This window comes from Macrobrachium rosenbergii, chromosome 12, assembly GCF_040412425.1.
Source record: "Macrobrachium rosenbergii isolate ZJJX-2024 chromosome 12, ASM4041242v1, whole genome shotgun sequence".
Lineage (NCBI taxonomy): Eukaryota > Metazoa > Arthropoda > Malacostraca > Decapoda > Palaemonidae > Macrobrachium > Macrobrachium rosenbergii.
In genome coordinates this window covers 99,831,558-99,858,148 of record NC_089752.1, presented here as the reverse complement: position 1 = coordinate 99,858,148, position 26,591 = coordinate 99,831,558, and the positions used below count along the sequence as shown (strand labels likewise).

Here is a 26,591-nt window from a genome sequence, read left to right as displayed (position 1 = left end):
CAAATGAATGGTATTGGAAAAATGTTCATTTTTTAAATGAATTCTACTTCTCTATTATAACAACTTTAAAAGTCCCACACCAGTCGGAGGAAACAGAGTACAAAAACAAAAACTTTTACCGAAATCTTCTAGTTATACCATCTATTGACCCCTCCTTTTCAGGGTAAACCATGGTTCACTTGTCTGTTGCTCTGTTTTGTTTCTGTCAGTCTGGTAAAAGGAGAGGTTGACAGAGTGTTGTTGAATTCATCTTTTGTGTTGCTGAACTCGGTCATTTCGGTTTGATATCAGTTGACTTTGTTGGACATTTAGGAAGGCATTGATAAATCCTTTAGTGTCTTATTGGCTTACAATGTTCACAAACTGCTTTATGTGCAGGGCCAAGGATTGTTCATTCGATGACTGATATAGTGATTTGTGTTGACTGGTCTGTGTCATAATTAGTTACTCTAAATATCAGAAGAGACGAGAAGCTACGGATGGGAAATGTCAGTAAAGGAACTCTTAAAACTAAAATTATAAGTGATAGGAGTAAGAAGAGCCTTTCTAGTGCTGATGACCAGTCATATAGTTGCTCTCCTCTTTTTTGCTTGCAAAACAATCTTTCTTCCTCAAGACATTAAATCTCCCTACATCATTCAGGATAGGGGGTTGGAAAATTGGAATCATATGTAGCAATTCTCAGGTCTTCCAAGGACTCCTCGCTCTGTCTAGTAATAGTGCTCTCACTTTACTGTACTTGCAAAGGACTAGGGATCTCAGACAGACATAATGTTAAGAACCTTTTATGTAGTCCGAGGAAGCTAGATGTCCCAATTTTTAAGAATACTATGGCTTTCTTCCATAAGAATTTGGTTAAGGAAGTGCACACCAATGCAGACCCTTCCTTTTTACCCTATTGAAGGTCAAGTTCCACAACATGAGAGCTGTGGCAACAATGCAGGAGTCTAGAGTGTGATCTTGAAAATAGATATGAGAAATGTGGGGATTGGCTGAAGGACTTTATGCTTAGGTTTCCAGAGACATGGAAAGGAAAATGAAGCAGATAGAATGAGAAAGCAGAAAGTCAGGAGAAAGTCCTTTGCCTTTGCTTGTCTCTGCTCAGTCTCAGGCTCTTGCTCTGCTACTCCTTTAGTCTTTTGCTCCACCTCCCACTCCCCTTTGGGTTCATTTTGAGAAGTTAGAGCAAGATGTGAACCTTATTTTAGTCAGTTAAAGGTTTTAACAGATTATAGGGAACTGTTCCATATCCCTCTATATTCTGATCTTTTTCATATTCCCCTTTGAGAGGTAGGTGTTGGTGCCCTTGTCTTTGTAGCTTGAACTAAGGACTGCCCTGTAACAGTTGGAGGAGTCTGCTGCTAGGGAACAGGGTCAGTTTTCGGGTTGATGTGGTTCTGTGCCCTTCATCGTCTTACTCTTGTTTATCACATTCCAATGGGAGTTTGCCACAACATAAAGCTTTCAGGGGCATTCCAGGCAGGAGGAGTGTTTTGGCAGATAAGCTCAACTTCTGGGGCCATGTAGTAGTGGCAGACTGGTCCATACTTTCTTGCATGGTGAAAAGGCTTTTCAAATTGTGGAGAATACCAGTTGTCAGTCTGATAAAATATGGGAAATGTAAATCTTGTCATCATTTTGATTTCACTGTCATGATGTTAGCACATGGTGATTTCTTTTAATTTTGATGTTAAGACAGTTGATGTTGGAACCAATCTCTTCTACTTCTAATTCTGAATCCTTGTCTGTAATTTATCTGTCTCCTCAAAATATAACTCTCTCTCTCTCTCTCTCTCTCTCTCTCTCTCTCTCTCTCTCTCTCTCTCTCTCTCTCTCTCTCTCTCTCTCTCTCTCTCTCTCTCTCTAGCTCTTCGTTGGGCGAGTTGGTAGAGCTGTGGACTAGCACTCGCTAGGCCCGAGTTCGAGTCTCCAGCTGGCTGATGAAGAGTTAGAGGAATTTATTTCTGGTGATAGAAATTCATTTCTCGCTATAATGTGGTTCGGATTCCACAATAAGCTGTAGGTCCTGTTGCTAAGTAACCAATTGGTTCTTAGCCACATAAAAATAAGTCTAATCCTTTGGGCCAGCCCTAGGAGAGCTGTTAATCAGCTCAGTGGTCTGGTAAAACTAAGGTATACTTAACTCTCTCTCTCTCTCTCTCTCTCTCTCTCTCTCTCTCTCTCTCTCTCTCTCTCTCTCTCTCTCTCTCTCTCTCTCTCTCTCTCTCTCTGTTACTGTAGGTTGTACCCAATGGCTGGAATACCCAGTTCTTGGCACTCCATTATGATGTGCCTGGCAGCTTGGTGAATGTAGATCCACAAGCACTTCTGGGTATTTTGGAATGAAGAACCTTCTTGACCCACTTCAGTAGTCAAAGAACAGAAGAAAGTGTTCAAATCAAGGAGGCTGGAATTGGTAACCATTATGTTTTAAATGAACCTTACCTCTCCATTATATAGCTTTTACTTCCGTGCCAGCGGGAGTTCAACAGATTGAAACAAAAAACGAGAACACAGTTTTCTATGAATATCCTTCTTCTATCCATCTACTTCTCCCGTCCCCCACCAGGGATAAGGTACAAACACCCATAGCCAGTAATTCTACTGTTGCCAGTTCAGTAGGAGTTCGGCAGATGCTCTAGGGGTTTTCTGTTGGTTTGTTCTTTTATTTTTTTGAATGTATGTTTGGTACAATCCTGTTAGGTAGGAGTGACAGCAATAGGCATTATTCCAGTTTTATTACACTCATGATATGTTTTGCAGAGGGAAAAGTTATAACTATATGAATCATACTTGAACGAATGCGGTGATTGATTGTGAATGAAGAGCGTTTGCTAGGTTTTAGAAACGACTAGTAAGACTTGAAGGGTGCATGTCTTGTCCACTTTCCCATTTAGTAACTGGTTAGGCCCTCTGCTACTTCTCTTCGATCTGTTACTCCACATGAGCTTTCCATCGATTCAGGGCTTTATATTTGATAGGATGGAGTAATTTTTATTTATTATTATTATTATTATTATTATTATTAGTATATTATTTTCTGTGCTACCCTCCCAAGAGTTTAGGTAAATTGGGGTTGTTTCCCACGTCGGAGGAAGGGTCAGCATCCCTGCCTTTTATTGCCTTGTCCTTGGCCCATCCTGTCTCACTCCCTCATGGCTTGGAGTGACATGGAACGGGACATCAGAAAGTGGTGCGGATCTGTGCCTTTTGTCCCCTTCCTCTGTTCAGTCTGATATGGCACTAGGTCTGACATTAGTGGCGTAAGGAGTTTGTATTCATGTAGGAATAAAATGTTTAACTACCTTAGCATATAAGGATTTTGCTGACCAGAATTTAGAACATTTGGTTGAGCCATCAGGTTTCCAACCAAATCATTCTTCCTTTTGAGCTGGAGCAAGTGCTTTTGTCGCCAGTGGTTAAAGAGGAGTTTTTGACCCTCAGGAGTTAGTTCAGTGCAGTCAACTGCTGCTCTTTCACCATCGAGTGTGGTAGTCTTTACCCTGGTCTCTGGGGCATATGTTCAGTAGCTAAGACTATCCTGCCTTTTCTGTGGCTGGAAGGCAATTGCTTGTTCTTCTGTTGACTGAGGAATCAGATGTCTGATATACAACCAGTGTATAAGTGATCGCAATTTCTTTTTTTTTTTTTTTTATCCAACTAGATGTTGATGTCATTATTGTTCTTCCTCGTTCCTTTTTAATCAGAATATGAAAGACCCTTCTTTGAACAGAAGCAGGGAAGATTGTGGCATTTTCTGGGGTTGTTCTTGATAGGATCAGTATGCTAAGGACCAACAAACAAAAATAGTATATTCTGCCTACAGAATGGCTCTGAATTTTCAACTATTTCAGTTTCGTTACAAACTAATAAATCTGTATGTGGGCATATTAGTCACTTGGAACAGAAAGTTACCAATATTTAATTTGCACTTCCAGGTCTTCTGACTGATTTGGTGGGCGTTTTCAGCAATATTAGTTGGTTATGAAACCTTACATCTCGCATTTTATGATTGGAGGAGAGATACTTAGTAAGTTTAAAGAATCCAAGGAATATAGGATGTTCCTAGTGGTACCTTGGTGTCTTACGAAGAATGATCTTGGGTTCTGTTGCCTCTAGTATTTTTCCCTGTAACTCATACTTAAGAAAGTTCTTCTAAAACTTCCACTTGCTAAAATTTTCCAAGTTTCCACATGATTCAGATATTCATGCAGACACTATAACCATCTTGTGCTAGGGTGAGGTCTTTTTGTGTGGACTGAGGATCTATTCTAAATTTGGCAAGAGGTTCAACTACTAATGTTTTCAGAGGCAGTGGTTAGTTTCTGTCGTCTGGAGTTGGGCTGGAGGTACTTTCTGAGCACACACCTCTATAGGCAACTTCATTAAGTTCTTAGTTCCTAGGTACTCTAAATGCTATCAGTTCCAGCTATTAGAGTGGTTTAGGTCTTTGTCTTACCATGTTATAGGTAATGCTATACTAGACATTGCTTACAACCTGGATCACTGGAAGTCTTAGGTCAGGCGTAATTAAGGTGCCTTGTACACGACTTTTTTTGGGGACCGTGATGAATTTAGTTTTTGCTTCCAAAGCTGTTTGAGTCGTTAGTAAAAGCCTCTTAAAGCAATTAAACCCTTTCTTGTTAGCCCTAGGATCCGTGATATGGTAAGAGAATTACAAGTGTTGCATAATGCTGACTTTTTGCATTTGAGATACTAGTCTTTTGTTTCAAACCTAGGTAGAGAACAAAACATCTGTTTTGAGGTTTTTTCCTCTCGGGTTGTTAAATGCAGACTGGACCTTATGTAAAGATTAACGAGTTTGACACTCTTATGCCACATAGAGTAAGCCTCTTAGAGACGATACTAATCATTTTATGTTTAAGGAGGAGCGAACACTACTATGTCTAAATACTCTGCCCTTTTTTCTGTTAGTTGGTCAAATTAACACACACAACCTCATCCTGAGTTATTTACCTTTGCTGGAGGTAATTATTCATTATGAAAATTTTAATAGATGTACTAGTCACTGAGATAAGTAATTCTAATGGAAGGTACTCAGCAGCTAACAGCTGGCTGTAGACAGTGGGCTATGGGCATATCCTGTTATATGGAGCTGTTTGAGACTAAGGAAGTCGTCTTTTTTCCAAATTTTGGTCCCCAGTGCAAGGTCCTCTAGCTTGGGTAGGGACAGCAAGCTGTTCTCTGGGTAGGTCTAGACTGTAATGCCTTTCCTACTCTTGCTAGGTTTCAGGAAGTCATCAGTGTGTTAGGGAAACTTTGTAAGTTGTCTCTTGGCTTGATTACCCCAGGTGACCAGGGAAGGCTGGGCTTCTAGTTTCTTTCAGTGGCAGACACAAGCAACTGAGATGAAAGGTTTCATCACAATCCCACAAGCTACAGATGACTGCCTGGTATGGTCCATGGTTCTGGTGAGCTCAATGTTGGATCTTGCAGTAATGCCATCATCAGTGCTGGGAGAGAAACTATTAATCGATTCTTCCAACACCAGTGGTCAGGGTGAAAGTCATGGTCCCATGTTAAGGAGTTTTCTCCAGTACTGATACCTCTATAAACAACATGGTTAGGTTTCTGTTGTTTCTCAAGCATGAGGAAACTTCTTGGTAGCAGCTTTTAAGGCTAAAGGGCCATGTTGGCTTTGGCTATAGGCTTGCCAGAGGACAAAGAAATCTAGGTGTTTTTCAAGGTGTTAAAGTGGAGTTTCCTAGGTCTCTGCTACTTACTTTACCTTGGAATCTGTATGCAGTTCTTCGGTTCTTTAGTTTAGAACTAGCTCCTTGTAAAGAAGTTTCTATGGAAATTTCATAGTAGCCATAGACACAGCTAAAGAGTGGGAGAGCCACAATCTTAGTTAGATAAGGTAGGCCTTACGAAGGACAAGGCAATTATCTTTACCTTATTTTGAGCTATGTACAGTTTTGGCCTAGGCCCTTACCTACAACTGTATCTTTACCGAGCCTGGAGTCACTAGGGCTTGAGGAACTTGACCCCTTGGGGGTCCAGTGCTGTCTGTAAGGATTATTGGAATTGCACTAAAAGAATTAAACCTGATTTAAAGGTTCTGCCTTGAGTGATATGGAAACTGGAATTTCCTAAGAATAGAAATGCAATGTCCTTTTCATTGGGTCTTTGGTTCGGGACTTTCATGCCAATTTTTGTCTTTAATGGATGGTAAGTCACTCAACATGTGAGCAATGGTTACAACTTTTAATTTGAAAACTTATCCTTGAAAAGATATTGAAGCCACTCAGTGGCATGGTAATCTTGTACTTACTTTGGCTTACCTATGATGCAGAGACTAAATATGATTATTGCAGAGCATTAGCACCTCTGGTTTGTTCAGGGGATATTTTGTCATGAATCAATAGGTAGCCTTTTTTTGGTCTACTGCCTTTTAGACCCGGTTGTGGTATAGGGAAGCTTGGAGGTACTCAGTGTTAAGTATTAGAAGTATACCTTTTTGTACGCATGTACTTGTTAGTTATCCATCATGGGTCTGCAGGGTTTGGCACCGTAACCCTATCTCTCCTGCTGAAGGGGGCATCCTCCAAAGAGACCTCAGCTATCTTCATGATTAGGATCTTGTACCTGAGTGGCACTCCTCCTAAGGTGGCATTAATAGCCTATGGATTGAATTCACTGGTTAAAACAAACACTTGTTTTGTACAAATATTTTGATACTAAGTAGCCTTTAAGGGTTGGCTGATTTTCACTTTGCCCACCTGTTTCAAATGTGGGAATGAGCTATATACAGTACCTTACCTTACAGACCTTACAGTTTGTTCGGGTTGCCCAGGTCCCTCAGTGTGAGGCACCTTTAATGGAGAGGTAAAGTTCATTTAAAAAATATAAATACCTAAGATTTATTTTTTAAACACTTACCTCTCCATTATATAAATTGCCCTCCCTACCTCCCCACATTCAAAGTGGACAGAAGTAGACTGACCTGCTACAGGTATTTGAACCTGTTAGTCCCCTGGTGGGGGATGGGGGAAGTAGAACTCCTGCTGGCGCAGAAGTAAAAGCTATACTGTATAATGTACAGGTAAGTATTTAAAAAATAAATCAAATTAAGTATTTATGTTTTTTATTATAAATTGCCTATTAGTAGAGCACCAGATAAATTTATTTTGTATAACAGTAACTTATTTATATCCATGTTTAACGTTAATATTCTGTGCACATTGACTCATTTTGTTTTACTTGTAGGCTTGTGATAGTGGCCTGAGTGTAGGAACCGAGACGGAAGGAGACACTACAACAGAAAGTTCTGGACTGCTACCCACTCCAGTGCAGCTACATCGCCATTTCCATGAACCTCACAAACATGACTTAGTAGCAGGTTGGTGTACATTGTATTATCGTTTATTAAATCCAGGTCTCAAGAATTGATTATTTTCTTTAAGGATCTATATTTTTTTAATGAGAACTTGTATACCTTTTAAAATTGTGATTGAAATGGTAAATATGTTAATTAAGAAAAGTACTCACATTGTTTCCTTCTTTTTTTTTTTATGTGTTGTTCATAATTAAAGAGGTAATTTTGCTGTTTATTGAGACATATGCTTAGCCTTGGTAATCTAAGGCTGGCAACCTTTTATGCATGTCTGTTTTTAGGGTTTTGTTTACCTGTAACTGCAAATGAAAGAAATGAATTAATGGATAAGAGACTGGATATATGTTGTGAAATATTTTTAACCCCTTCCCTTACTATCCTGAATATACTGAACTCTTGAACTTTGACCACATACTCATTTTTACAATCATGAAAATACTCGTTTATTACCATAAAACATTCCTACTTATTTTCATGATCCCAGTTTTACTTGTTCTTTAATGCATTCCTTTTCGCTATTCTTCCTCTCCCATTAGCAAACAATTATTGTGTATTTTCCTCAATAGATGGCAGTGTGCCTTGCTTACTTTTAGGAATGAGCTTCAGTCATAAATTCAGTTTTATTTTTTGCCACCTCATTACCGTCCACAAATAAAGTGAATTATAAAGAAACTATTAGTGATAATTATGAAGCCCTAATGATTCAGAAAAGATAATAACAACACATGTTGTCTATAGATTTTGATGAAAATTTAGATATTGAGCTAACTCACGAATGTAAAATATCATTTGTTACTAAATAAATACAAACCTTCGTTCTTTATGTAGGATTTAGCTTGTAATTGCAAGCTGGAATGGCTTAACTTTCAGACAAGGTTGTTGACTGTCGACAGGAAGCCCTACCCACTTATCAGTATGCACTCCACTTTGCTTCCACCCTCCATCATGTAGATGTCTGTGGACTCTCTGCCTGACTTGCCATTTGCTTTCCTTTTACATTCCTGCTTAATATATTTAAAATATTTTTGTATGATAGGGTTGTTTGATCAATATGCTGCAAATCCCTCAGTCACTTGAACCATCCACCTCAGAGAGGAAGCCTCAGGTATTCAGGCACTGTCCAGGGAGAGATAGACCTTTTAATAGGTTTCTCTCTTATATTGAGGTAGACCCTTATACCCTCTGCTCCTCATGAAGGATGCATGAATGTATTAAGTCTAGCCCTTTTTCGGTGTGCCATGTCTGGGCATCTGAACAGTGGGTGAAGTTTACAGAAAGAAGAAAAGAGAAAGAAGGTGGTCTCCCCAGTGGCATCAGATTAAATAATCTGCTGGTGACACTGAAAGTCCTCTTTGGTACTTTACTTCCACTTACCAAATTTCCACCTGCTGTTGCTACTCCCAAGGAAGTAGTATTCCCCTTGCCAACTCCTACTGTTTGTTTGGCAGAGCCACCGAGGTGTGAGGATGCCCAGACCAGTTTCTCACCTGGCGCCTCTCTTCGTTCCGAGGGGGAGTTGTCCTCTGGAGAACACTCTTTAGCGAAGTGAAGGGAATTGGTCTCACCTACCCCAACTTTTGCTACAGGTGTAGTGGAGGATGAGGAGCTCAGGGAGCTGTGGTTCTTCCCGGGCATCTCAGGTGAGCATAGCATGTTGCCCCATAACGTCCACCTTAAGGCGATGAAGGGATACCAAGTGACTGCTTCTACTGTGGCCATAGCGACTTCGATGGTCAGTCTCCACTGGCTCTTGTACTGGCTGCCCACACAACCTTTGTCATCCTCCACTTTTGTTGAAGATGTGTATCCAGGTGTTACCTTTGACCACAACTGTGGGGGAGGTCCTTCTCTTCCTTCTCTACTCGCTTTCTTTGGTATTGCCTTCCACTATGTTTGGGAAGAAGAGAAGGAAGTCATACCTCGAGTGCTATTACATGCTCCCCTTCCTCCAAGGCTAGCAAGTGGAGGAATGAGTGGTCAGGTACATTTCCCTGCAGGAAGTCTTGTTGAGCTTCCAGCTGTCAGTCCTCTGTCTACAGGTAAGGTACTGCTGCACCTATTGCTGAGCGCAAGGGTGCAACCACCACCTGGGGTTCTCCAGACCCCCAGTGTATGGGTACCATCCCTGATAGTACTCCTACCCAGGCCGGCAAGGGTTTGCGGTCTACAGACCTGGGCCTGTCTGCCAGCATGGCCCATCTAGAAGTGAGACGAGAGGCAGTTGCTCTTTTACCCGCCCCCTCCGATAACGTCCCATAACGTCCACCTTAAGGCGATGAAGGGATACCAAGTGACTGCTTCTACTGTGGCCATAACGACTTTGATGGTCAGTCTCCACTGGCTCTTGTACTGGCTGCCCACACAACCTTTGTCATCCTCTACTTTTGTTGAAGATGTGTATCCAGGTGTTACCTTTGAACACAACTCTGGGGGAGGTCCTTCTCGTCCTTCTCTACTTGCTTTCTTTGGTATTGCCTTCCCTATGCTTAGGAAGAAGAGAAGGAAGTCATCATCGAGTGCTATTACCTGCTCCCCTTCCTCCAAGGCTAGCAAGTGGAGGAATGAGTGGTCTGGTATGTTTCCCTGCAGGAAGTCTTGTTGAGCTTCCAGCTGTCAGCCCTCTGTTGCAGAGAGGACTGACAGGGCTCTCGCTAGCACTGCACCTATTGCTGAGCGCAAGGGTGCAACCGCTACCTGGGGTTCTCCGGACCCCCAGTGTATGGGTACCATCCCTGATAGTACCCTACCCAGGCCAGCACGGGTTTCCGGTCTACAGACCTGGGCCTGTCTGCCAGCATGGCCCATCTAAAAGTGAGACAAGAGAGGCAGTTGCTCTTCCCCCTTCCCACTCTTCAAAAAGAGGGGCCCAGGGAAGTGGCTCAGTCACCCAGACCTAGCAGGAGGTGGTCCCCCAGTTAGTCTTTCCTTGAAGAAACTTCAACTTCTCGGAAGACTGGAAGACCCTCCCATATTCATGTGAGCAGGAGTGCTTACCACGTCCCAAGCAGACATCGTCACGGCTTGTTTTTAAAAATCATGGCCTCGCTCACCTGGCAAGCCTTTGGTCTTTGACAGGCTGGGCAAAGGTGCTTGCAATCCCTCACCTGTCCCCTCCACCTCCTCGGGGTTTTCTGGGAGCCAGGAGCTGGACAGGGCAGGGATTTGGGACTGTACCATTCTCGATCCCATCCCAGCCCCACAAAAGAGGTTTCTGTACCTGGGTCAGTCCTTGTACTAGACAGGTCAGATGCATGAGTGGTAGAGAGAACACCAGGGGGCTTTGGCTAGTGTCCCTGTCCTGCAAAGGTGGTAACACAGGAGGACCGGGAACTGGAGAGACCAGAGGGTACTTTGCAATGGAACTCTGACACCCTGTCTGCAGAGGCACTTTGTAGAGATCATTAAAATAATCCTTCATTTAATGGTCTCGAGAAAGAGGCTGTGGCATGTCTTGCAGACGTTCTTCTGCCAATTCGTCTTGGGGACCGCATAAGGAATCCAGGCTCCAATCAGGCTGCATGGTCGACTTGCTGATGGGGTTTTGGACCAGGTGAATTCTTCTTTCTTGACAAGAGAACTCCGTTTGGTCTAGCCAGTAAGTTACTTTCTCTCCCTCTGGCTCATAAAGGAGATAGTTCCCTTGGAGAGTCCTTTGCTGACCAAGCAGGTGGACCTGGACTTGACTCACCTTTTTTTGGTTTGATCCTTGGCCGTCTCTGTGCCGAGGGAAGTCTCACTCTCACAGGCAGAGGCAGTGGCCCTGTAGGCGACTGCCATTTTAGCACACCAGACAGTCTCCCCAGATATGGGCTCACTGGTTCAGGATCTCAACCCCCCAGCTGATTTCTGCTTGGGCCCATTTACACAATATGTCTTGAGGTACCTGGATGATTGGCTAGTCCTGGTGAGCTCATTGCCACTGTTGCTTTGGGATTGGGTGCATGATAATAGATATGGCAGCAGTGAGTTTACACTTCAAACTCTCGCATCAGGAAGTTCAGGGAGGTAGTGCAGAAGTTCTATCTCGACAGGAATAACCTGCTTCGCAATGGCAGGTTGTTCATGGTCACTTATCTTTGTTGGAGAAGCTGGTCCCTCATGAGCAGCATCACCTCTGCTCTCCTCAGTGGAGGCTAATTTTGAAATTCTCTTTCCTCTTGTGGGTATACAATGCCTAGTTTACTTTTACCACCTTGTGATGTATGGATATGTACTCTTTGGGACCAGTTGCTGCAGTGGGCCATGTTTTATGCATGGGGAAGGGAATATCATCTTCATCCCAATTCACCATGGGGATACTAGCTATTATGTTTTTAAAAAAATTATGTTTTTCGTTTATGGCAAGTGCTCTTTACTCTGCATGTTAAAGACCTCTTACCTTTTATAAGCTTTACTCTACTTTGGCTATTTGGAACAGATCATTTGTTCCTACATAAATACAAACCTTCGTTCTTTACATAGGATTTTGATTGCAAATGTGAGGTGGAACAGTCATTCAAAGTTATTGAAGAGTTAGTCAACTACCAACAGACAGGGAGAAGCCGAGCTGACCTTTCAGTCCACACTCACTTTGCTTCCAGCTGCCGTCAAGTCCAGACGTCTTTCATGACTCTCTGCCGACTTTTGCTGTTGGAACTTTTATTGATTAAACTTGAGTATGCTTTTCTGTTTTTGATGGTTGACTATGTTTGTGTTTGTATTTTCAAATCCATTGGTCAAATAAGCCTTCTTGCAAGGAATTGAGTTTGTGTTTCCTTGCCGCCATGGATTGTTTTCATCAGAAACGTAAAATTTGGTAGTCACACAACAGCTGTTCATTCTCCGATATTCAGTACAGTACTTGCTAATAGCAGATTTAGCCACTTGGAGGTTCCATGACATTAGGTTTTGCTGTACAGGCAGTCCCTGGTTATCGGCAATCCGGTTTTTCGCCGCTTGTCTAGCGATGAAAATCTGTGATTTTCGGTGCTGTTATGTGCCGATTTCCACTTATAGGCCCCGATAATCACTTATCAGTACTGATACATAACTAACAGAGGTGCCGGTAACCAAAAATCGGCGATTTTTGCCACTTACTGCCAAAAAAAGCCCCGAAAATTGCTGATTTTCAGTTATTGGCTATTTTCGGTTATTGTGACACTTGGAGTGGAACCCCTGCCGATAACCAGGGACTGCCTGTATTATTATTATTATTATTATTATTATTATTATTATTATTATTATTATTATTATTATTATTGGAGGTTCCATGACGTTAGGTTTTGTTGTTGCTGTATTATTATTATTATTATTATTATTATTATTATTATTATTATATATTATTATTATTATTATTATTATTATTATTATTATTATTATTATTATTCAAAAGAAAAATGAACCCTGTTGATATGGAGCAAGCCTGCAGAGGCCATTGAATTGTAGTTCAGGCTTCCAAAGAATATTGTGTTCATTTGCAAGAAGAAACAGAAGGTAATGGGAAATACAGAAAGAGATGTTATTAGGAAAGCAGATGATAAGTTAACAAATTAATAAATATAGTAATTAAGTAATACAAGCACCACCCTACTTACAAATACTCAGAAATACAAACAGATGGTCACAAGTTAAAATTGTGTTCGTAGTGCTACCCTTTGCCACCAGTAAGTTCAGATTTTGCTCTGTGTGCCTATTCTGCCCAGCAAGAATTTTTGCTGCATGAGGAAGAAGAACCTGTTTCTTTAACCCCTTCCTTGATTTTCCGGAGTATTCGCATGATTAACTACCATGTATTCTTCTTACGGTCACAAGAATACTGATTCATACTTGTGAAATATTTCTATATATATTTCTGTCTTCCTGATTTGACTTGTTCTTGATGAATTCCTGTTTGCTGTGTTTCCTCCCCCCTTAGGAAACGTTTAGTCATTTAGTATGCATTTTTGTCAATAGATGGCAGTGTGCATTGTTTACTTAATGAACTTCCAATGTCCAGTGGTGCTCCTGTTAAATTCTCTCCATGTTCGTAACTTTCAAAGCATGGAAAAAATTACTAAATTCTGAATGGTGCACGAATCTAAATTTATTTTCTTCTTTTTACCTTTGTAACATCCAAAGTAATTCTTTATTAATACTGCATGATTTAAAAATACAGTCTTTGTGCAAATTCAGCTGCTGAATCAGTGCTGACCTTGAGGATTAACTTTAATTCTTTTAGGATGAAGTAGTGGCTGTGGCAAGGTTTATGCAGTTGACTAATGGTGTCCGTCCTTGCCAGGCAGTGTCCTATAGGCTCTGAGGTCTATAGGGAACTATGGTTGAACTTTCATATTCAGTTGGCCTTCTCTTAATGGGACAGCTAAATATCAACTTCGTTTTCACCTATGAAATTTCCCAGGCTTCTCTAATCGGGAGTTTTGTCTCACCTTAATGACACTTATGTTTTAAGAAAAGTGGTAACAGGAAGAAGAAAAGTGGGGATGCAGGGGCAGCATTCTTTCCCAGTGGCTGCCATTTATAAGAGAGTGCCGGTCTCTTTTGAAATCCTGTCAACTCTTTACCTTTTACCAGCCCCTTTTCTCACCTTAATAGGCAGCAGAAATATCTCAGCTTTGCTCTCTGGTAGGAAGGTCTTTTGTCAGGACTTTTGCTCCCCTTCCCCCAAGGTCTATGAAGAGTCTACAGTGGTGTCAACTTTACTTATTCATGAGAGGTATTCTGAACGTATTCAGATATTAGCTTGTTCTGGAGAACTTGTTACAGTTTTGGACATAGGACAACCTTCTTTCTTGAGTTCAGTGGTTCTGAACTTCGAGATTATTTGCCCTCTTTCCCAACCAAAGAGTGAGTACCTTGGATGCTGGGTTACAGCAGCAACAAGAGTCTTTTCTAAGGATTCTTCTGTTGACAAACTCAGGGAGGCTGCACACAACCTCGCCTCCTCTCCCAACTTAGTCTCAAGAAGTTTTGTCTTCAGGTGACTGAGACCATGACAGGACAACGGGAATTGTACATGGTAGTGTTACTAAGTTTTCCCCCAGGAATGCTTTTGTGGTTGAATGCATCCAATGAGGGATAGAAGGCACATCTGGGCATTGCTCAGAGTGGTGAGTCTCATTCTAGAGCTGATAGCTAGATCCTTTTGACACCAGCTCTACAGTTGGAGACAGGTAACTTGGACACTGGTCCCTAATCACCTTTTTGGCAAAGACCTTACACCTAGTTACTGTTTGGCACAACAGTAGCTCTGGGGTTCGTTTTTCTCCATGCTTACTTAGATTTAAGCATGGTGAAAGGTTTCTTTCCGGGAAGCAGCTTCAAGCCTAATGTCTTCATTGCCATTTCATCTTTTAATACATAGTCAACAGCAGGTTGATTTCTCCTGTGCCCCTGACAAAATCTTGGACTGCTGCCATGTCCATGCTAAGTGATTAACAGACCTGCTAGCCTTGTGGTTCAAGGTCCTAAGAGATATTCCTCTCTGGTTAACTTTGGATCCAGCCACTTATATCTGGTATCTCCAGGCGTTCAGAGTTCTGGCATTTCTCGCCTGGATGTTTTCCAGTCTCTTCCCTGAGGAGAGGGTCCTTTCCTTGCTTACCAATGGAGTTCTCAGATACTTCCATTTCTTAAGCAGCTATCTACAAGACCAGAATCATCTCCAACTACTGTATTGGTGTGGTGATGAGGTTGCTGTTTCTCAGAAGGTAGCAGTGTTATGCTCACCTGCCTTTGCCATAAAGCTTCTTTCTGCCCTGGGTTGAAGGGCTTGGTCAGCCTTCAAGCAGAGTTTAATTCTAATGAGTAGACCTCTCCTTTTTGAGGGAGATCTTTTGTACTCCTGAGAAGCTATAACAGTTTCTCTCTCTCCTGGAGATTCAAACCCCGCGGGGTCATGACTCTTATACAGGAGTTTGACTCGTACCCTGTATGAGTCTGCGAGGGTTGTCAGAGATCTATGTCTGACAACCCTCGCAAAGACTCATACAGCCTACGAGTCAAACTATTGTATTAGAGACTGTGTTGGTTAGCCCTGACATCAGCAAGGTATAGGCAGATCATCTGGGCTCTTGTATGTATGGCTTTCTGGAGGATGGAATCTGTTTTGTTTGGGATTCTTCTGAATTTTGTTGCGAGATTTAAAACGGTCAGTCACGAACCCTTCTTGTTATCCTCTCAGAAGAACTTCAGTAGGGACACTTGTGGATGTCAACAATTCTTTGGTTAGTATCAATAGAATTAAGGAAGTAGTTTTTTTAATACGCTTCCTCCTGGCTGTAAGTTGACCATGGGCTTTGTCTCTTCTAGTATGTAAAGGCCACCACTAACATTGTTATACCTGCACAGTTATGCCTGCACAGTTGGCCTGTGTGGCAAACCTGAACATTAATGTGAGCAACCTGCACAGTTTTCCCTGCCTGCGCAGACAACCTGAGCAAATAGCTCATCTCAATCGACATCGACACTGGCCAGACTGCCTGCGTAGGTGCACTCCAACGTTGATGAGGGGAGGCAACTTTTTTGGTTCAGTTTGCTTTCTGTCCCGAGACAGATAGTATGTACCAATCAAGAAGTGTTGAGTTCTATTAAATTTAACATTATACCCAAATTAATGATGTATTGCATTTACTTGGTCCTAATAACTAATAAAGATGTCAGAATAATATGTTTTTATCCAGTAATTTTGCAACTGGAAAAATAATTGTGTATAGTAAAGGCTTAAAGAGGCATTATCGTTCCTGAATGTCTTGTAGATTTAATTGAAATCTATATGAATGAGACTTTGCTCGGGAAAGTAAAATCCAAAGGCAATTGTAACAGATTAAGCCTATGTATGTTTATTTGTGGTTATAAACCATATATGCAAGTCAGATTTTAAATGAGAATAAATATTAATTGATGGCAAAATACTCTAAAACAAGAATAGGCCTATAAATACGTTGATTCGTGTGTATGCATCATATATGTAATTCATTTTTACTAAGAACAAATTAATATTCTACCTTCTGATGAACACAATAAAACAATATTAGGCTGTGTGTGTTTATTTATTGCTCAGATCCCATGTAAGCCAGTTTTGAAATGTAATTAGACTAATCAGTGCACAGATGAAACAAAAGAACAGTACTATGCTATGGATGTTCACTCATTGTAACACATAAAAAAGTCATTCTTAAAATGAAAACAAATCAGTATTAAGCATTTTAATAAAACAGAGAAAAACAGTATTAGGCCTATATATGTCAGCTTTGAAATGAAAACAAGCAATTAATAATTTACTTAACACTGTTATCTTGCCAGGGAACTCTTCCTTCCTTCATTTATAAAATATTCAATAAATATTATGAAAGTCCCTGTAGACAAATTTAAACTTGTAACATTCACATGGGAGTTTTGAATTTGTTTTTTCAACCACTTTCACTGGACATCTTACTTGTATGTTGACACCGTGGCTGCTACAGAGGACTGAGAAAAAAGACTATCGTTATTGGTGAAGGTTTGCCTACCTGAATGTTAATGGCGGGCATCAGGGAGAATTGCAACCAAGGTGAGAGCTCATGATAGTAGTGTTATCACCTTATACTTTGCACCTGAATCAGTACGAACCTGTCAGCTTTCAGGTATTACGTGCAGCAAGGTGATAGGGTATGATCACCTGCATGTTGTTTTACCTATGGAACATTGCCCACTGGCCTTGACATATCTGTCATAGACCGGTGGTGGCTGCTCTACAGGTTTTTAGGTGAGCCCAGCTCCCTTTGGGACAGGTAGCACCTTGTCTAGGTATCTGTTTGGCAGGAGGCAGGCTAGGAGTGACTGGTTCTCCTCCCTTTCTCTTTACTTCCTTTCTCTCTGGTAGATGGAAATCAGAGTGCCATTCTGTATACAAGCTGGACAGACATGGGTGCATGTTAGCTATCTGACGGAGCACCAGTCTTTTCATTGGCAATGAAGAGATGCAAGTTCCCCTCCTCTCTTGGCAAGGGGAGAGTAGGACAGACAATAAAGCAAGCTTTTTTTATCGTATTTACCTGTTTTATATAAGGAACTTACCAAGTAATTACATAGCTATTAGTTTCAAACTATCGTGGCAGCGTAAATTCAAAATTCACACTAGCACTTCAATTGTTTAGTGTAGGTTACCAGTACAGCCCACTAACGGGAATACTAGGAACGACTTAGCAGACAACCTTATTGTGTTTCTGCCAGTCTTGATGTAAACATTGGATCTTTGCAGCAGTTTTTATTTTTTTTTTTCCATTATTTGCCAGTTGTATAACCGGATTTCGGTGAAGTGTTATCCCTTATTCCGTTAGCCTTCAAGCTTATAACCTTTCAGGATCAGTATTTTATCATTTGGTTGCCTTTAAGATCTGATTCAAGTTCATATTTTCACTATTCTGGCAAATTTGCGATCATTTGCGTTTGCTACCGAACCAATATTTTCGGTAGTGAAATGCATACCTGCAAGTCTCCGATAACTTTTGCTATGAATTAATTAAACATCTTATCATACTTTCTTTTCCAGAGAACTGAAAAGTGTAAGGGCAGAATGTAGTAAGGAGAAGAAATTGTGCTTTGCTTTTGGTTGCGATGGGGTTATGGGGATGATTTGCAGCTGAAAATCTGCTCCAGCCCAGTTGCACTCGCCATCTACAGAGCTCTTAGCTTTTGAGCTACTAGCTGGCACCAGTTCTCCCTGCATGCAGCTTCCCCGCTACTAGCCCTTTTATTTTTTATCTATTTGCTCCCTCGCCTGGCTCCTTCGCTTCCTTCCCACGCCTTTGCCAGTCTTGTGTCAGGGTTAACAGATTTTAACCTTGTAATAGTGAAGTGTTGTGTAGTGGAGGCCACTGCTCGTCCCGCCGATGCTCCTAGGCAAAGGTCCCTGTCAGACTCCCCTAAACCTGTGAGGAGTCAGCTTTTTGGATGTCAGTCTCAACTCTCAAGAGTTTTTTTGGCTTCTCTGTCTGCAAGGGAATCGAGCTACTTTCAGATAGTTTGCTAATTCCTAGCCCATTCTTCCTTACTCGGAACATTGGTGGAGGAGTTTGCTGGGGGCTCTGTCATCCACCAAGATGTTTTCAAGTTAGACTTCATCGGAGGGTTTTGCAATTCTTCCTTTAGTTTTCATCCAGTTCCGAGATTTATGGCACAGACAGTAAACACCATAACGTTTTTGGTTCTTCATGACTGCTGAAGATATACATGACACCTGCCATTCTCCATTTCTGTCAAGCAATAAGGAATCCTGCCTCATCTCACAGCCTTTCTGGAGTTTCACTGTGGTTTTCATCTGTCTCTTCTTTGGTCAGTTTTCCACGGAAGACCTTGACTTGGACTCCACTCAAGAAGAGAAAGTGCCATGATCCCTCTTGGTCCAGCGCTTTATAGCGCCGCCCATTCCCGAACGCTCAGTACTATTTAGCCAGGACTATACTAAAACCAAAATGAAATGAGCTTTCAGGTGGCACTGTTTGGTCCTCTCCATGTGTGTTTAATCTCTGCATATCTGCCAAATCTATAACAATGACAATTAGGTAACACCTTTCTCTCATTACAGATATCAAATATCACCTTTTTCGTTACACAGAATTTTAAGTCAGTTTCATAGGTTCACGATTAATAAAGTTTTTTTATGCAATAACAAGAAACGGAATCAGATTTTCTATCAACATGGCATCTCAATTTGGCACTGTTGCCAATATTTCAAACAACTCCACATGCGTTTAAATCCATGGATAAGCAGCTTAAGACTGTCTCCAGGGGCCACTTTCAGTGGTCACAGTATGTCTGGAGGCATTTCCCCTTTCTACAGATATCTTGATTTCTTAATATCATAGGTAAAGAATAAATTCATAGTTCGAAAAATGAACAAGAAATATATCTCCTATTTCTATAGTATTAATTAACTACTTTTAAATATCATATTTTGTAATAATGATAAATGTACCGTACATCTACAAGTGCTGACAAAATACTTTAAGATTAAGGTGGCTTTGTGCCAGCACATGATCTTAGAGAGAGCGCAAATTCATTATACAAACAACTTACCCCTGCAGTTACTTAGATGTAAATACTGTATGATGTTTCTTGTCTAGACAGAAGTGTTAAATAATTATAAATGGGCTATACATAGAATGGTAAATCTTTGTAAAAAATAAGAAAAATGTGTTATCGCGCATGAGTTGTGGAGAAGAAATGGACTGAAGACAAATCCTAAGCAGGGCAGAATAGGAAGGAGATTAAAATACCTGGAAATGAAAAACAACCCTTATAATCTTATAATTATAGCCTAAGGGTTTGTCTCAAAGACATTCAAAGGTCTGTCAAGTTGTTGTTTTGTAAAACTGGCAACAGGGCAGATATTTAAACGCCATGCCAGAGAGGTCTCTTTGTGGTGGGTCGAGTATAGGTTCCCGTCGCTGAAAGTCTAGCCCCCGCTCATGGACTATTTTTCCATTTTCTGCAATGTGTCGGACTGCAGGAAAATTTGTCACACCTGGTTTTGGACACATCTCCGTTATCCTGTGACCAGGTTTTTTGTCTCATGGATTTTTCAAGGAAGTCCAATAAGAGTTGATCCCACACGGATGTCCTCTTGTCCTCACGGCTGTCAAGAATCAGGAGGGTCGACAACTAGTCCGCTCAGTTGTCCGCAAGTCTGCACGATGCTATGCAAGTTCGCTCCATTGCTTGTAGTCCGCAGAATCAGCTACGAGTCTGCTTGGCCCACAGCTTCCTTTCTCTCTTCAATTAGTGAATGAAGTTTAGGACGGAGATGAACAAGACAGTCTAGTCAACCATTCTTCCAGTTCGGGAACCTAGGCTTTGGCCTCTACGGCATAAGTCTTCTCTTGAGTACTCGCTCTTACAGTTGTCTTCATTTTCTGACCATGAACATCAGTTTCCTGAATATGTCCATGTATTCCATGACCGCTGACATCCTTGTTGCCCTTCAAAGGAAAGCTCGAAGGTGTTGAACACAAGACCAACTGGGACGGGGAAATACAGCTGGACACCGTCGTTTTTTCCTCATAGGGCCGGATTTAAGTCGGACATGCAGTGGTGGCTGCCCAAACTTACTCTTTCAGAAGGGAAGTTCCTTCTCTGTGACCAGACTTGGTCTTCTGCTCAGCACCGTCATCTAGGTTGGGGAGCCTGCTCAAAGAACCGGGAGGTTTCCTGATTGTGTCCCCAGAAGAACGGAGCCTGCACATCTTTGTCAGAGAGCTGAAGCGATTTGTTTAGGGTTTCAGTGCTTCGTGACCCTTTTTCACCCCTATACTGTGGTAATTCATTTAGACAAGACCACAGTCCTAACCTTATTATGTTAGCAAGGAGGCTCTCTCACTCATGCTCTCTCCATCAAACAGCAAGAGAGCTTTTACTGTGGACAATCAATCGAGTTTTCTAGTCACTCGATTTTGTCAGTCTAAGTAAGTTCTGGGGGGACCATCAGAGTTGCCAGAAGCCTGTTCTTACCTCTCATTTGACCCTTAATGCCCTGGTCTATTGGGTTCTGTGGATTCTATGGAGCAGACTGACTTTGGACCTGTTTGCCACCTTAAGGAACCTTCATCTTCCTCTCATGTGTTCTGCAGTCTCAGTCCCTCTAGCATGGGCAACAGACACCATGCTTCAAGTTCGGTCCATCTTAGACCCCTACGTCTTTCCACCCTTCAGCATAGTCAAGGAAGTGCTGAACAATTTTCAGGCTCATCACAACATTACGATGACCCTCATAGCCCTGTTCTGACCCATGATCTAATGATATCTGAACCTGCCACAGTGGTTGGTGGACTCTCCAAGACTGCTTCCTCAATTCATGTCTCTCAGTCAGCCTTCTTTAGAAGAGATGCCCTCAAGGGTGGCACGCTCTTACCCGGGCAGACTCCACACTGCTTGGAAGCTTGTCAGAATGTAAGGTTTTTTCAAGATGTACTACAGACGCTATAGCTAGATGCAGACGTCAGTCTTCTAGACCTGTCTATCAGACTGTGAATGATTTCCTTAGATGGCGTCTTAGACTCCTCGTTCCTTCTTCAGAGATACTTGTGACCTGAAATGCGGAGTGCCTCTTTTCTGAGATCTAGAATCTGTGATTGCCTCTTTTCAGAGGAGATCTAGAATCTCTCATATTCCATCGTTAAGGAGTATCAAGCTATGGACTCAGTAACACGGTTTGCTCGTTTACCCTGGGAAGTTTAGCCATGAACGAGGACCCTTCCAAGACCTGTACCTGTTCTTTCTCCCTTAAGAACTTATGGAAGAGAAGACGTTCTTGACAGCTGGGAACAGGGCTCCAGGCACCCAGGAGCGACCACCAGTTCCTGAGCTCTTTCCTCGCCTGTCTTCCAGCTCGCGTGGCACAAGCTAAAGCCTGGTGCCAGCTCATGCTCCAACTACCTACAAGCACCTGCCAGCTCCCAAGCAACTAGCACACCTGGCATCCAGCTCACCTAATGCCAGCTCTTGTTCCGAGTGCCTAGGAGTGCTCCACCAGCTCCCAAGCGTCTAGCTCGCCTGGCAGCCAGCTCAGCTGGCTCCAACTACAGCTTGGTGCCAGCTTAGAGCAACCAGTGCCTGGCTCCAGCTCCCGATCATCTGGCTCCAACTATCCCCTCATCCTTGGATCTGTGGAAAAATAGGTCTTATTAGAGCAGGATCGGTAGAGCAGAGGGCCATCCATAATCTATAGTGTTGTGGCATGGACTCTTTTCGCCCTCTATCAAAGAATGCATTGTCCTTCATCCTAATGGACCAAGTTTCTGAGACCACTCTCAGATTCAGGAGAGCGTTTTGACTAGGTTGTAGTGAAAGCTAAGGACGTCAGAGCAGCTTCTACCTCATTAGCTTTCAGGTACAAGATGCCCCATACTTTCATTCTGCAATTGACCTTCTGGATGTGTAATCGTTCCTCACTTTTAATGAAGTTAAAACAGTGATAATATTTGCAGTACATTGCAGTCATTATTAGTGACTGGCATGGTATCGTGGAAGGAAGCATAGGATTTTCTGCTACTATATCTTCAACTTGGTGAGGTGTCGATTTTGGAGGAGCCAGGGGTTACAATGTACCTGGGGCACCCACCACTCTCAGTGGATGGGTTGTGGTTTTTGTTTCAGTGTAGGTGACAGTGTTGTCTGGTTGATTTATTGTGGTACTGCACCCAGGGCAGGGGCACTTTTTGAAGTTTTGCTAGCCTTCGGATAATTCCGTCACTGCAAAGCTTCCACTGATGCTTTGTTAGCCATCGGAATACTCCTTCACTGCAAAGCTCCCACTTAAGTAGAGGCACTCCATGGCTATACCACCATGCCACTACAGGTTAAGATGAGTACCAACCAGAGGCAGTATTCTCCTGCAGTAGCTCTCTTGACTGATCAGGAATGACAAGCATTATCTTCAGTGCTAGCAACTTTTCTATTTCAAATTCATTACATGTCTTAATATTTTGGAGTAGAATATGTCATGTATCCCACCTCCTGTCAATGTGGGATTCAGCTATGTAATTACTTGGTAAGTTACTTATATAAAAATGACATTTTTATAATAAAGTTTCATATACACTTACCAAGTAATTACAGAATCAGAACCCTCCCTCTTCCCCTTGCATGGACATAAGGGCACAAATACAGCGAGGTTGTCTGCTAAGTCGTTCCTAGTATTCCTGTTAGTGGGGGTTACTGATCACCTACACCAAAAAATTGAAGCGCTAGCGCGAATTTCGAATTTAAGCTCCCGTGATAGTTTGAAAATAACAGCTATGTAATTACTTGGTAAGTATATATAAAACATGATTTTATTATAAAAATGTAATTTTTATTGTGTCCAACACTTCAGTGTGGATTTTTACAGCTTGATTAAGTTGTGGAGTACAAACCCTTTGCCTAATGGCCAAGAAGTTAGAGGTGCAGGGTCCCATCCTGTGCTAACAGACCAGGAAGGTAACACCCAGGTTGGGCAAATCTACCAGTCAGTTCAGAGAGTACCCCGACTCCCCACCAATGGGAAGTCTCCTCTGTAAAGAATGAATGTTTGTATTTGTTAGGAGCAAACAGCAAATTGTAAAAGTACCTTGTATTATTCCTAACATACAAACCCGAAGTTCTTTACATTTACGGCCTACCTCAGCCATACTTCAATCTGGTACCTGGGCCAGAAGGCAAAGTGGAGTTGCACACTGACAGGTGGGTGGGTGTGGCTTCCCCCTACCTATTGGTAGTTGACTATCCTGTCAATGAGTTTGAATGGCCATTCCAGCTCATGTTCACAAGCAAAATCCCATGTAAAGAACTTCATGTTTGCATGTTAGGAAAAATACAAATTTAAACATTTATTATATTGTAATTAGATCTTGTCTCAACTTCCCTTCCACAGGTCTTTTGTATGTTGCTCACATTCATGGGTTGTTCAAGTCTGGCATAAATGCCTAAATAGTATTCTGATACAGTATTTGATTAATGGGGATGGGGACTTACGTTCACATGTTTGGCCTCATGAAAAAATAAGTCAAATGCCTATACATGTTATGGGTGGGGCTGATGCCAAAGCATTGGAGGGCTTGTCTTCTTTATGTGGAATCTAATCTGATAGGCCTTTTTCTGAGAAATATATTATTTTTCTTATCTCGTCTTTCTCAACAGGTGTTGGAGGTCATATAACTTCACCATTGGTTGGAGAAAATGGGGGAAGTCAGGTAAGATGATTTATGTCAATTTTATATCAAGTTTTTGTCATCTATTAGGCCATTATCAGGTTTTAAAATAGAACCATTAGTTGATTTTATTTGAAGGACTTTTACCCACCACATGTTTGATTTGTTTTCAGTTACCATGAGGTTAGAAATCAGTCTTAGGTATTTGTAATACTGTAGTCCAATTTGTGACACATGTCAGGTTTATTTTGAAGATTTTGTTTGAATGAAATTTCATTTTTTAGCATTGAAGTACCATAAAGGACATTTCCTCGACTGTTGCAAATTGGTGGGAATATTAAGATTAATAGTTAAATGTAGTTGTGTTTTAAAGGGAAGGATCATAAGACTGCATCAGTAGTGTGTGGGTATGATTTATTTATCTGGTTGCAATAGTAACACCTCAGGTTAACAGAGGCTTTCTGATGAGGAACAGTTTTAGTACCAAGACCCTATATTATAGCCCACACTTGAATATTTTCCACATATCTTAAAGCTAACAGCAGTTCATTAGAACATGATATAGTTCAAACTTTTTTCAGTCCTTCAGTGTTTTCCTTTCACCCACATATTTCTTTGAATCACTTAGCAAAGAAATTAAGTAATTATTCCCTCTGTTTCTTTATGTCATAAACAGTTGATGAACCAGTGTCGTATAATTTACTCTAAGCTCCACGCTTCGTCGAGTTTTTCAGACGTTCAACCTTATCTTTAATAAACAATGTGCAGTGTTTTTGCTTTACTAAAATGAGCAGGTTATAATGAATTAAAAAAGTGGGAATGGTTTACTTGTGTTTTACAGCGGTGCTAAAAGTGTGTATGCAGCGAATAGTTCCACCAAGCTCCACCCGACAATAGGGCATGGGCAGGCTGGTGTAATGACCCAGGAAATTCATGATTACCCTAGCCAGAATTCATCTCAAATTTGTAGTGAAACCAGATTAGCCATTAACTATCTGTACTGCTTGCACTTCAGCTTGTCATTGTCTCCTAGCCAAAATTAGTGCCAAATTCATAATGAAACCAGATTAGCTATTAACTATCTGTACCACTTGCACTTCACCATGTCATAGTCTCCATATTATCATCTTTAGGGGTGTGCTTAATTTTGGAATTTCAAGGAATTATTGAAATTTTGTTATTGACAATTTTGGGTTGTTTGATGTCTAAATAAATAAATCCTCAAGTGTTACTGTTCAAAACAGATTTTCGATCGTTTTATAGACATTTTTGTTTATCACTTTTGTTATCCTGTGAGCAACAAATTGTCACAATTTATGTTTTAATCTTCTAATGCCATTTATTTGGAAATGGTTAATATACTTTAGTTAGTAAAATATCTTTGTTTTTCTTTGATGGAAACGATATCAAAGAAAATGTAAAATCATAAGTAATTTCCACAACATGTAGTATGATTATAAACCTTTAATCTAGAGTTAGGAAAAGTGATTTTGGCAGCAACTTTTTTCATTTATATTAGTTATGGGAAATTATTTCCATTTTTTATACAATTGTGAAATTTTATGAACATGATAGTCTAGTTATAGTACATGTCAAGTAAAACTTGAGTGTTATAAGGAAATGACACCAGCTGATGAACAAGCGTAATGAATACCATTCTCTTAAGCTTGACTGGGCCAGCCAGTTCAAATATTGTATAATGGAGCCATTTTGTCACGAAATTCACTGGCTACTTGTTGAATCATAGGTGCAGGGATGGTAGCATTTATAGACTTTAAATTGCAAATCCACTCATATACTGTACTGTACTCATAACCATGCTTAATTAGCTTTGAGGTATGACATGCATGATGTTTTATACCCTTTTGTGAGATGTTTATACTTTTAAAGTTCATGTTTCTTGAGATTGGCTGTAAGATATCAGAATTCCTGTAAGCTCAACATACTTCTCATTTCATTTATGGTAGTTTTCGATTTTTTCAACCCTATTACAAACATCATGCTTCTACCTCTGTGACAATACATGATTTTGCTGAACATCCTTAAACATATTGCATAGTTTCATCAAAGCACTTTATTAATTTGCTGAATTCACTCTCTTGGCTGGTTATATGTCAGTTTGCGTTAGTGTGGCCAGTGGACTGGTAAATTAGTGGTGGAAATCAGAAACCATTCAAGGTACATTTTTGGTGAAAATAAGAAACTGTGGAACTTGAAGTTTTATCCCAGATTTATTGCTGGTAAATGTGACTTTACTGTAAATATTTCATAAAATACAAGTTGTTGTTTTTCATATTTTGATAATTCCTTTTTCCTAGCGATCTCTAGATGGAAGTGTTGCTGGCAGTAAAGTGAAAATTTCATAGATTCATTTGTTAGCACCTAGTATTAACAGAAGGAAATGCATCTTTTAGTAGTCCAGTGGGTTCTCCAACTTTACACTTGGCAGTGAAAGTAGAAATAATGTTTTGTGTACTGGGAGTCACCAAAATATTTTACTTGCTAAATGAAAGTAGAAGTGTTTTGTATATTGTGAATTGCCATTATAACATTTTTTTATTTTTGTTATAGGTAAAAGTATATGGGATATGAAA

At 41.0% G+C, this 26,591-nt stretch overlaps 1 protein-coding gene across 2 annotated transcripts in view; it reads left to right on the top strand.

Annotated features, from left to right (window-relative positions):
- The window catches only part of LOC136843788 (uncharacterized), a 111,937-nt gene that overhangs the window by 11,197 nt on the left and 74,149 nt on the right, over nt 1–26,591 (top strand). For both annotated transcript variants that reach the window (XM_067112517.1, XM_067112516.1), the window contains exons 2-3: nt 7,231–7,363; nt 23,987–24,039. In XM_067112517.1, coding sequence (XP_066968618.1) covers nt 7,231–7,363; nt 23,987–24,039 — 186 coding nt within the window. The remainder of the gene's footprint in view (nt 1–7,230; nt 7,364–23,986; nt 24,040–26,591) is intronic.